At 39.9% G+C, this 12346-nt stretch overlaps 1 protein-coding gene across 1 annotated transcript in view; it reads right to left on the bottom strand.

The window, feature by feature from the left end:
• The window catches only part of ELOVL7 (ELOVL fatty acid elongase 7), a 76809-nt gene that overhangs the window by 16314 nt on the left and 48149 nt on the right, over positions 1-12346 (bottom strand). Inside the window, 2 exon segments of the mRNA NM_001078042.1 lie at positions 1982-2172; positions 11944-12022. Coding sequence (NP_001071510.1) covers positions 1982-2172; positions 11944-12007 — 255 coding nt within the window. The 5' untranslated portion in view covers positions 12008-12022.

The following is a 12346-nucleotide window of genomic DNA, read 5'->3' as shown; positions in this document are numbered from 1 at the left end:
CCATCTGTGGGGCCTTTGCTGGTCTCTCTTTATTACTCAACTTTTGCCAAGTAACTAGCACATTCGAGCCATCACTATAAAATGAGGCACGTGGGTTCCTTTAGTCTGATGTACTTCCTTTCACCTTGTGCACATTTGCCTTAACATCCTTAGTGGAGGATGTAGACCAAATGCAATTGTGCTCCACCCAATCAACCATGTGTGAATGTGTCCTGGAACTGACACACTGCTCAGCTGTCAAAAACCTTTGATTAAACAGAAAGCAGAACTCAATGCTTTCCTGATATTAAATTTAAGAACATTCCAAAAGTCTGCAGAGCTTTTGACATATATGTCTATATTTTAGACTTTCACAAAGGAAGAGTAACCATTTCTCTTTGGTAGGTAATAAATCTCCAAACTGGCATATAAGTTACTCAGGTATTACTGGTTAACAGGGGATAGAAACTCTCAGATTCAAACATTCTCAGACCTTTTATGTTGTAATTTCTAAAGCTGAAACCAAAACTTACTGGTTATACTTGGATTCCTTCCAGAGTATACATTTGGAGACACCACATTCAATGACACAATTAGATAGCAGAGCATAAAGGGATCTGAGAGACAAGGTCAATCCTGACTCTATATAATGAGAGAACTGAGGCCCACAGAAGTTGAATGATTAGTTCAAAATCAGGTAGCTAGTTAGTAGTGTAACTGGGACTAACTAGTCCCTGGTCTCCTGGCTTCCAGGTCTGTTCTTAGTACTTCTGGGTCTGTCATATAGTAGGTTATATTCTATCTCTGATAACTCGCCAAAAGCATGTATTTTTCTGCACCCCCACGCCCCAGCTCTATTCTATTACTCCCTCCCTTTCAGTTGCTTATGCTCCAGAAAGGACAGTAAGGTGACCTGTGAGTTAAGTCTGGAAATAAAGTAGAAGGCAGCAAAGTAAGTTCAGACTTCAGGAAGGCCTGTGAGAAATGATGCCAGAGCAGATTTAAGGTGAGCTAGTCAGGTGAATCCACAGCAAGAATCAGGCTGGAGAGATGCATGTGCAGAGGCCATGAGGTCTGGAGAGGCTGGAGAGGCCATGCGAGGTCCTCCCGGGTCCTGGTAATGGGGAAGCACAGGCTGTGCTGCAGAGGAAGTGGATAAGGAGCAGAAGAGGAGGAAGCCAGCCAGCATTGAAAGAGAAGCAAGGAATCCCAGAAAAGCAGAGAAGGGAGCGTAGCTGAGATTTATAATCAGCAGAAGGGAGAGAGAGAGAATTCATGAGTCTGCTTGTGGTCCTGGAAATTCTCCACCTCTCTTTGACAGGTAAGGGACAGCTTCCCTCATCTATTGCCTTGTACAAGTCTAAGTTCTCTGTTCCCCACAAAACTCAGCTAAACCAAAACAGTCTACCACCTAACAGGTCATCAGGGTGTGTATACATTCTGAACCCCAAATTACTACCATGATGATGACAACTCATTAGAGTCAGAATGAGCTCCGATGTCAGACAGACCTGGACTCAAATATCAGTCCTCCACTTGGCAGTTACGCTATCTTTGTTGTTGCTGTTTAGTCACTAAGTCGTGTCCGCCTCTTTTGTGACCCCATGACTGGAGCCTGCCAGGCTCCTCTATCCATGGAGTTTTCCAGGCAATACACTGTCTTGGGTGTATCTAATTTCTCCAGCTGTGAGTTTCCTTAAAGTTGAACATTTATGGATTCAATCATCTTTTATGGTTAACTGTGTGTGAGTCCCTGGACTTAATGTTAATTCTCACTATCTGCAAGGTAGACTATACCAAGATCCTTTAAGGAGTTCAATATTTGGTCTATAGAAAACAATATTTTTGGGGAGGGGTGCAAATATCTGCTCTAGTGAGCTAAGTTTCTGAAATTTCTTAAACCTTGGAGAGTTACCCTTAAAGTCATATGAGGAAACATCATGACAGACGAACATAAAGACTCAGGTAAAATTCTCCCATTAGGAATACTGAAGATACTTGCCTCATAAAACATATACACAGAAAAGAGTACTATGGAAAAATTGTATGTTATCATCACTTTCTTGAGTTCAAAAGGCTTTCGATTCTCCATGAGCTTTGGTCCCAGGGACGTGACAAAATAGACATAGAATCCTAGGATGATGGTTTGTGGCAGAGGTGAGGACATGAGGAGCCAGTCTTCAACTCTAGGATCTAAGAGAAAAACAAGATGTAAGTGCACAGCCATTTAGCTCCGTGGTAACTGACAGTAACCAGCATTTAAGTGAGCACCTAGATCCTAATGCTGTCAGTGAACTGTTTGGTCAGTGATGACTACCATCTTCAGCTCGTGTCAAGGGAAATCACAAGGGATTGGGACAGAGATAGAAACAGTGAGGCTCAAGGGGCAAAGGGAGGTACTGGTCACCAGAACTCAGGAAAGAGTCACGTGGAGAAGCCCTTCTGGTGAGGAGCCATGTCCTTCAGTGGAGGGATTCAGCGATCCTACAAACAAGGGGCCAGGGAAATCAAAACCCTAGCCTCACCCTCCTCCCTATCTCTCTATTAGCTGAACCCAACCAGAAACCACATCGCAGGGGAGCAAGTCCATGGAAAAATCGTATCCTCCATCTATAACCACTAGTAACACAGTAGAGTTTCTCCACCCAGACATTCTTTCATGTATATAAATATGTTTTGGTTTGCTGTTTGTTAACTTTCTTCATTCCCCAAGAAAATGGGAAAGGTCTTCTGTGTACTGGATTATTCAATTGAAAGGGACTTTAGCATCATTTAAGTATCTGAACTGTGGGTTCTAGGTGTCCAGAATGTGGGCTAACCCATCTGATATTTTAAACAGAAAAACAGAACAGTATTAGCCTCACAATCATGTAAAGAAGAAATTCACATGATTACTGCTAGTTCCAGGCTATGAGAATTAGATTAATTAAAAAACTGCAACTCAAGGTGAAATGTGATTAATTTCATAATCTTAAGTGTAATCTTGGGTGTAATTTTACAAAATTGTTTCACAAAGCCAGAATATTATAAAGGCAAATATGTGTGGACAAATTTCCAAGTGTGTCTGATTCAAAATTGAGTCTTTAACCCTAGGTTGCTAAATACCACTCTTGTTAATTGGAAAGGACGGTGGGGGGAATACAGCCCTTGCCCATTGAGACTGCTGATGATGTAGCTAATTACCAAAAAAAGTTGAATATCCCTTCAAGTCTGACTTCTTATCCAAGTCAAAAATTTCTTCAATAGACTCCATGATTGATGACTCACTCGGCCTCAGTTTTATTGCTGGAAAGCTCACATTTGATACTCAGATATACTGGGGCATATCTGTAGTGATTAAAGATGATTTATTCTACACTCAAATGGGCTTCCTTCAAAAAAACTGACAGATGCCTTCAGTTCAGTTCAGTTCAGTTCAGTCGCTCAGTCGTGTCCAACTCTTTGCAATCTCATGAATCACAGCACACCAGGCCTCCCTGTCCATCACCAACTCCCGGAGTTCACTCAGACTCACGTCCATCGAGTCAGTGATGCCATCCAGCCATCTCATCCTCTGTCGTCCCCTTCTCCTGCCCACAATCCCTCCCAGCATCAGAGTCTTTTCCAATGAGTCAACTCTTCGCATGGGGTGGCCAAAGTACTGGAGTTTCAGCTTTAGCATCGTTCCTTCCAAAGAAATCCCAGGGCTGATCTCCTTCAGAATGGACTGGTTGGATCTCCTTGCAGTCCAAGGGACTCTCAAGAGTCTTCTCCAACACCACAGTTCAAAAGCATCAATTCTTATCTCAAAATAATAAGCTAAAAGTCAGCTCTAAGGTGGACCTCAGATATTTAGGAATTTAATATATGATAAAGAAAGCCATATAAGCAAGAAGAAAGGGAGAGATAATTCATTGAAAAGGAAAACTGACTACTTGGGAGAAAAATGAGTTTGTGCCTTACCTTGTATCCTACCAAAGCATGTCCCAAACTATGTGATACAAGGAAGATATTAAAGAATTCTTTAAATTCAGCGGTAAAGAATTTGCCTGCAATGCAGACATTTGGATTTGATTCCTGGGTCAGAAAGATTCCCTGGAGCAGGAATTGGCAAGCCACTCTAGTACTCTTGCCTGAGAAATCCCATAGACAGAAAAGCCTGGCAGGCTACAGTCCATGGGGTTGCAACAAGACTTAGTGACTAAACTACCACCCCAAAAAGTAGGAAAAGTCTACTAGAAATGCTAAGTTAAGCAAACAAAGTACTTTTCAGCAGAATTTCTTAGTGCTTCATGTTTGTTTTGAATTGCCAAGGTGAGAATGGTGGTATGCAGCATTCCTCAAACTTACTTGGCCATGGAGCCCTGATTTTTTGCATCAATAGAATACTATTTAACATCTTGTGGAACACCACAACACTCTGTGGAATGCAGAGCGTTCCTATCTTTAGGAAAGATAGCCCTTTGTGAAAATGAAGTCATAATGAAACTACTAAAAATTAGGTAGTGATAGGAGAAAATCAATAGGATCAATCATTTTGACATCTAGTAAGGAGGTAGAAAACATAAAATTTCATAAATCATTTAATCATGGGGAATGAGAGGTGGAAGTTAAGAAAAACACTTGAGTTTTTTGTAGTTGTTGTTCAGATACTGTCTTAGGAAAAGTGAGTAGAGTAAGTAGAGCAAGTGGCCAAAGTCAAACTCTGGAGGACTCAACATTCAAAGGAGGAGAGAGGACTGAGGACTGAGAAGGATTAGGCAAAAATGGAGAAGGAAAACCACAAGAGTGTGATATCCTTAAGCCAGAGGAAGAGTGGACTTCTGGAAGCAATCAAGGTAACAAATGTGGCAGACAGGGAAAGGACAATGTGGGCTGAAAAGTGCCCCTGGACTGATGCTCTTAGCAGGAACGATTTCAGGAAGTATCGTGTGCGAAACAAATGTTCAACAAACGTTGCTCAAAGACATTCGCAGGAACACAAAGAACACAAAGGTCTCAAAAAAAAAAAAATTCGTAGTAAGACGTCACCGTTTTAGAACAGGAAAAGCCGTGAAATCAGCTATGCAGGCAGCATACCTCCCTGTGTACTTCGATTTATTCCCTGCCTTTCCTGTACCAAGTTTCCCAGGATATCTGGGTGCTGTATGCAATTAGAAAGGCCCTAAGGAACCCCAGCCACAGTCTAGTAACTCACCAGGAAAGTTTGAGTAAGGAAAATTGTCACAGAACTGGGGACCAAAGGACAGAATTGGACCAGATCACACTTTTTTAAAAACACAATTTTTAAAGGTTAAGCTCCATCTACAATTACTACAAAATACTGGCCACACCCCCTGTGCTGTACAAACATCTTTGCAGTTGATCTTACACCGAGTAATTTGTTACCTCTGACTCTCCCACCCCATGTTCCCCCTCTCTCTCCTCTTCACTGGTAACCACTAGTTTGTTCTCTGTATCTGTGAATCTGGTTCTTTTTTGTTATACTCACTAGCTTGTTGTATTTTTTAGATTCCACATATGTTATATCATACAGTATTTGTCTTTCTCTGACATTTCACTTATCATAATGCCTTCAAAGTTCACCCATGTTACTGCAAGGGGCAAAAGTGTGTTCTTTTTTATAGCTGAGTAGCATTCCAGTGTGTGTGTGTGTGTGTGTGTGTGTGTGTGTGTGTGTGTGCACATACCACATCTTCTTTATCCATTCACCTGTTGATGAGCACTTACGTCATTTCCATAACTTGGCAATTATAAATAACCCTGCTGTGAACATGTACATTTTGAATTAGTGTTGTTGTTTTTTCCCCAGATATATATCCAGGAGTAGAATTGCTGGGTCATATAGTAATTCTATTTTTAGGTTTTGGGAAACCTCTATACTGTTTTCCGTAGTGGCTGCACCAATTCACATTCCCACCAGCTGTGCGTGAGGGTTCCCTTTTCTCCACATTCTCACCAACATTTGTTACTTTTGTTCTTTTTGATGAGTACCATTCTGACAAGTGTGAGGTGATATCTCATTGTGGTTTTAGAAATGACCAAAACTTTGGTGGATTTTTTTCCCCCATCAGCGAGTAATCCAAACCTTAAATATATGAATATAAACCATATTAATATGTCTAGCTTTTATCTTCAATGAAATAAACATATAAAACCAGTATTAAAAGAAGGCTTCTAAAAAACAAAAAAAAAAAGAAGGCTTCTAGAAGAATGTCAACATTATTACCTTTGGATGGTGACAACATGGGTGATTTTTATTTTTCTTTTTAAGAAATTTTAAATGTTTCTGTTATGAATGGGTATCATAGGCATGGTTGAAAACTAGTTTTCGGTTTTTGTTTTTGTCAGTAAAGGAATTTCTGAATTAGAGATATTTTATTTCATTCTTTTTTTAGTTCAGCGACAGTAGTGTGATGGTGAGGGTAGTGAGATGGGGGTATCAAATGATACCATATTTCTGGTCTTCCGCTGGTAGCAGCAGGAAAAACAAAAAGCCAGGAAAAGCATGCTGGGCTGGCTCAGGAAGCAAAAGAAAATAATATTTAAATAAATCATGTTTCCTGTAATTTAACATTATAAGCACATACTTCTTTAAAAAAAAATCCTGCGTGTGCCTTTCAAGTTCTACAGATTTTTAAAAAAATCTTATCTTTGAGGAAAAGCTAGTTCATTTAATTTCATACTATTTTCAAAGCAAATAACAGAACAATTCACCCAGCTTTTTAATCCTTTCTCAGCCTGCACTGATCCTGGCCCTCCAACGGACTCATTATGTGACCTGGGGTCACTGACTTGACTTCTCTGTGCTTAGTTTCCTCATCTGTGAACTGGGCGCCAAACAACATGTATCTCAGAGAGGATTCAGTGAGTTATTACAAGTAAGGAGCCTGGCACAACTTGAGTGCTCAGTAAGCATTGCTACTATTATTTCAGCAGATCTTGGTTTTGTACCCCTGCAGTGGAAGCAGAGTCCTAACCACTGGACCTCCAAGGAATTCCCCAGGCCTTTATATTTTGAAATAAGCTGCTACGATGACCATGATGAACGTTCCATCAAAGTTATAAACCAGGAGTTCAATGCTTCCTTCAGCAACACTGAGGCCCTCAGTACCCCACTGCTAGGTGCTCTGCGGTAATTTTATGTGGTTTCTCTGTCTCCTGATCCAATCTGCCACCATCTTATCGTCTATATAATGACCAAATTTACTTTCTAGAAGTAAAGCTTTGCTCAGATTATTCCTTTGCTTAAATTAGCTCTCCCTACTGAGCAAATAAAGCATTTAATATGTCCATGACTCTGATGACTGTTCATTTTTCCTGCCTTCTCTCTTGGCAGATACCTTTCCAAATAGGGAGCCCACTTTCATGTGAGGCAGGGGGCTCCCGCTGATGAGACATCTGCAAGTCAGATGGGGCTGGTGGCTCGATAAAGGTAATTCTGCCTCAGTCTATGATCTCACAAATCGCAAAAGGTTCTGGGGTGAAGTGTGCTCTGTTTTCTTTAGAGACAAAAGGCTGATAAGGGAGAGAGAGTTTCCTGTACCTTCTATTCAGCATCAGAGCTGCGTTTAAGTACTACCAACAGATAAAGGCAGAAGATGGAGGGGCAGGCTGTCTGAGAGTCCAGACCTCAGCTCTGACGTTCTGACTTATTACTAGCCCCATAATGCTTTTCTAAGAGCATTCTGGAGAGTGAGTACAGGGGAGTATAAGGGTCACATACATAGAATATTAATGAGCTTTTCCATCAACCACTTTTAAGAATGTGTTCTCTTCTTAAGTAGCAGTACTAGCTCAAAGGGTACACCCTTTAAAATTCTAAGTGCCAGTAAGATGAAGAAGCTGGAAGGAGAAACAAACATGTACCTCTGGTACTTTGTGAAGTACTAGAGATTCAGAGTGGCAGCAGATTTTCTGTCTTCTTGCAAAAAGATCACTCTGAGTCTGAAAGGTCAAAATCATTACTATTCGAATACAAGGAAAGTTGCTTTTTAAACATCAAAACATTATAAATCCTCTTATAGCTTAAGTATTAATTAAACCATTTTAAAATTCTGTAGCTGTGGAATTTTCCACATGAAATAACTATGCCTGCCTCCTACTTCTCTAACAATCAGAAAGCCAATGAGTATCAGTAAGTTTCCCAAAGTCTATTCAGAATTAGGGCCAAAGCCAAGAATACACTTGAAATTCTTGGCACTTGATCATGGCCTTAGCCCTTTGAAGTATAGGCAAAGTAAAACAGAACTAACATGGCCAAAAATGATTCCTAATGGTTCTCAGAGATCAATATCACACTACACAGAGCAAAAAAAAACCCCTCCTGTTATACCCAATAGTGTTCTCATAAAGATATATATCTCAACACAAACCATTTTAACCCTTCTAGATTTCAACAGGAAAAAGAATGAAGAAACTTAAAAAAAAAAGATATGCTATATTAAAAGTATTTGAACATGGAAATGCGCTATAAGTCATCAACCACCACCACTGTTTCTGTTGGGATACTTCCTAAATAACATAGCACTTTCATGCGTATTAGGCAATGGCAATCCACCCCAGCATTCTTGCCTAGACAATTCCATGGACAGAGGAACCTGGTGGGCTACACAGTCCATGGGGTCACAAAGCATCAGACGCAACTGAGTGACTAACACTTTCATGCGTATTATCTGGTAGCTGGGGGATACCAGGCTCAACTCTCCTTTGCTAACAAGGAAACTGAGGCTCACAGACAATAAATAATTTGTGCAAGATCACTGAGCTGGTTCACAATAGTGGCAGAACTTAAATCAAGGTCTTTTCACCACACATCTCCATCCTTCCCTCCTCCCTGAAGACTTTAAATTAGCATAGCTTCAGATCAGTAGCATCGCCTGCCTCTTCCTTTCATCCTCCCCACGCTGTTTGCGACACTGCTTCCAGGACTTTCCTCGTCTATCCTGAACCACTTCTCACCTTTGTCATTCCCTTTTCTGACCTAATACTAGGTCAATGTAAGTATTCATAATCTTTTCAATGTAAGTATTCATAATAAAAATAAAGAGTTGACCCATGAATAAAATTAGAAGTGGAATTCAGAAGTAGTTCATCTTAAAACATTTTATACTTAGAGCACTATATAGATATTCATCATCACCTAAATCTATTTGGCTCTTGAATTAGGATATTGATTAATTGAATGTCTTGGGTTCTTACAATGGGGATAATGAGTAGCAAGAGTTGGATAGCAAGTGATCCGTTCTTCCAAACATGTCTATTTCAAAAAATTATCCAAATCTACTTGGTTCCCAAGGTTAAATCATGAGAGTTCAGGTAGCCAGTTACACCTCTACCTTGAAAAGAAAATATTCATATTTTTAAATAAATAAATAAAACCCATTACAACAGACAAAAAATAGTATTTAAATTAAATATTGAATTTATGAGAACTACTGTAAATCTTCAGAGAAAGATAATCTTTAAAGAAATCTATACATTCTCTGTGTCATTATGTAAGTTGAAAAATAAGAAAAAATTGAATATATATATATAAAAATTCCCTTCAATCTCCATTCACCAGAGTGAAACTTCTCTATTTATGGGATCCTTTTTAGGATCCTTTTAAGAACCTTTGCATTCTTCAGGGGCAAAACTATAGCATCTTTTTCAGTGAAATGAGATTGGTTTTTAATCTACTGAGAAAGATTTGTTGTTGTTGAATTGCTAAATTGTGTCTGATTCTTGAGACCCCAAGGGCTGTAGCCTGCCCGTCTCTTCTTTCACTGGGATTTCCCAGGCAAGAATACTGGAGTGGGTTGCCACTTCCTTCTCCAGGGGACCTTTCCAACCCAGGGATCAAATCTGGGTCTCTGGCATTACAGGTGGGTTCTTCACCACTGAATCATCCAGGAAGTCCACTGAGAAAGATAGCAACCATGAAACAGTGTATCTTTGCTGAAATCAGTGTAAACAGAAATATAATTTCAACTGTGCTAGGTAGCAAGAGGTGACACTTTTTCCTCCTGAATTTGGTGAATATGTGATTCTAACTGATAGGTAACAAACTAATCTAAAGTGGTGATGGTGGTGAATATGTGGAAAGGAATTCAAATGTGAAATACCAGAGTACTAATCATAACCAGAAAATGTATGTTCTGATCTTTCTGCTGACAAATGACCATGATGTTGGGAAGGTCCATACAGTCAAAGCTATGGTTTTTCAAGTAGTCATGTGCAGATATGAGAGTTTTTCATATCAAACTGTGGTGTTGGAGAAGACTCTTGAGAGTCCCTTGGACAGCAAGGAGATCAAACCAGTCAATCCTAAAGGAAATCAACCCTGAATATTCATTGGCAGGACTGATGCTGAAGCTGAAGCTCCAATACTTTGACCACCTGATGTGAAGAGCCCACCCACTGGAAAAGATTCTGATGCTGGGAAAGACTGAAGGCAGGAGGAGAAGGGGCAACAGAGGATGAGATGGTTGGATGGCATCACCGACTCAATGGACATGAGTTTGTGCAAACTCTGGGAGTTAGAGGAGGACAGGGAAGCCTGGCTTGCTGCAGTTTATGGGGTCACAAAGTGTCAGACCCTATTGAACAAGAACAACAACATGAGAAGGTAGCTTTGATGATATCTAAGTCCATCTCAGCTCTGAAATGTTCTGATTCCTTGTCTATTCTTTTAAAAATGCTACCTTTGGTGTGGCTGGGAAAAAAAATAAATAAATAAATAAAAATGCTACCTTTGTTATAAAACATTTAAGTATTATAAAACATTTGTTATAAATGTTTGTTTAAAACATTTTATAACAGTTATAGAAGCAACACATATTGATGTGGTTTAACAACATCTAGACAGGGACTTCCCTGCAGTCTAGTGGTTAAGACTTCACACTTGCACTGCAGGAGGTGAGGGTTCAATTCCTGGTCTGAGAACTAAGATCTCTCACACCGCATACTGTGGCCAAACAAACAAATAAAAGACAAAACACAAAACCCCCAAACATCTAGTAGACAGACACAGAAAAGTAAATAGAAATTACCCATAATCCTACCACACAAATGGAATACGAAATGGCAATCCATTCTAGTATGCTTGCCTGGAAAAGTCCATGGACAGAGGAACCTGGCAGGCTACAGTCCATGGGGTTGCAAAAGAACTGGACACGACTGAGCCACTGAGCATGCATGTATGAAATACAGGTGGTCTTCTATAACCTGCTTGCATTTAATGATTTTAAACCACTCACTATGGCATTAAATGCCTTTCAACAATGTTGATTTTTTTTTAATGGGCAATGGGAGAAGGTGGGCATTTCAGAATTACTCAGGGGTTACCCTAGCAAATGCCCCTGCTTTCTGACATACCCCTGGGGGCTGTGGCCCTTCCCACTCAAGAGTTACTGGACAGAGTCATTGTTGGTGATAACTGTTATTTCCCTTAAGAGCATTAGGGCAGAATCAAGCCTAAGAGCACAGTGCCCCAAAATCACTTCTAATGGCTACTGAGCTGGAATGATGTACCACCATGCATGGACTAATTCCTTTCCCTGGGTATAAAGCTATTTTCACAATTACAAACATCATATTGAACATCAGCTACGTATTAATACCTCTATCTTTATACATATCTTCAATGAAATTTTTGATACTTCTTCACTAATTAAAATAAAAATCAAGGGGATTTCCCTGGTGGGCCAGTGGCTAAGACTCCTCATTCCCAATGTGGGTGCCTGGGTTCGATTCCTGGTCAGGGATCTAGATCTCACACGCTACAACTAAGACCCGGTGTGGCCAAATAAATAAAAATTTGAAAAAATCAATTTATGGGGTGTCTGTAAGGGAGTGTTAAGTTGCTAAGTCTCTCATTCTGTTTCAATGAAATCCTATTAAGTACGAGAATACAACCAAAAAAGGAAGGATGAGCCACAGTTAGGAAATCTGGTTACTTAAAAAAGGAAGGATGAGCCACAGTTAGGAAATCTGGTTACTTACCAGCATCTTTGATCCAATTATCATAAAGACGCACGGTCCTCGATGTAAGATCACTGAAGGCCATTTTCCACAGGAATTACTGACAAACAAACAAAAAAAAGAGATGGGTTTATGATCTATAGATGCAAATAAGAAGCCAAGTTCCTAGTAATACAATATTAAATATGCTAAAAATTTAATAGGAATAACTGGCAAAACAACAAACCTACCGGGGGTAAATGCATTAGTGAACCACAGTAAACCCTGATGCAACTGTAATCACTTAAAAGACTTTTCATCATAAAGACAATGCTGAATTCACTTAAAAAGGCTGATATTCTATGTACCAGATACAAAAGGGGTAAGCGATTCTAAGAACTGTCATAGAAGCATCCATCTTCCTTTTATGGCAGCAAAATAGGTC

Source organism: Bos taurus, chromosome 20 (assembly GCF_002263795.3).
Source record: "Bos taurus isolate L1 Dominette 01449 registration number 42190680 breed Hereford chromosome 20, ARS-UCD2.0, whole genome shotgun sequence".
Classification (NCBI taxonomy): domain Eukaryota; kingdom Metazoa; phylum Chordata; class Mammalia; order Artiodactyla; family Bovidae; genus Bos; species Bos taurus.
Note: the sequence above shows the minus strand (reverse complement) of the source record. Positions and strands in the feature narration are given on the sequence as shown.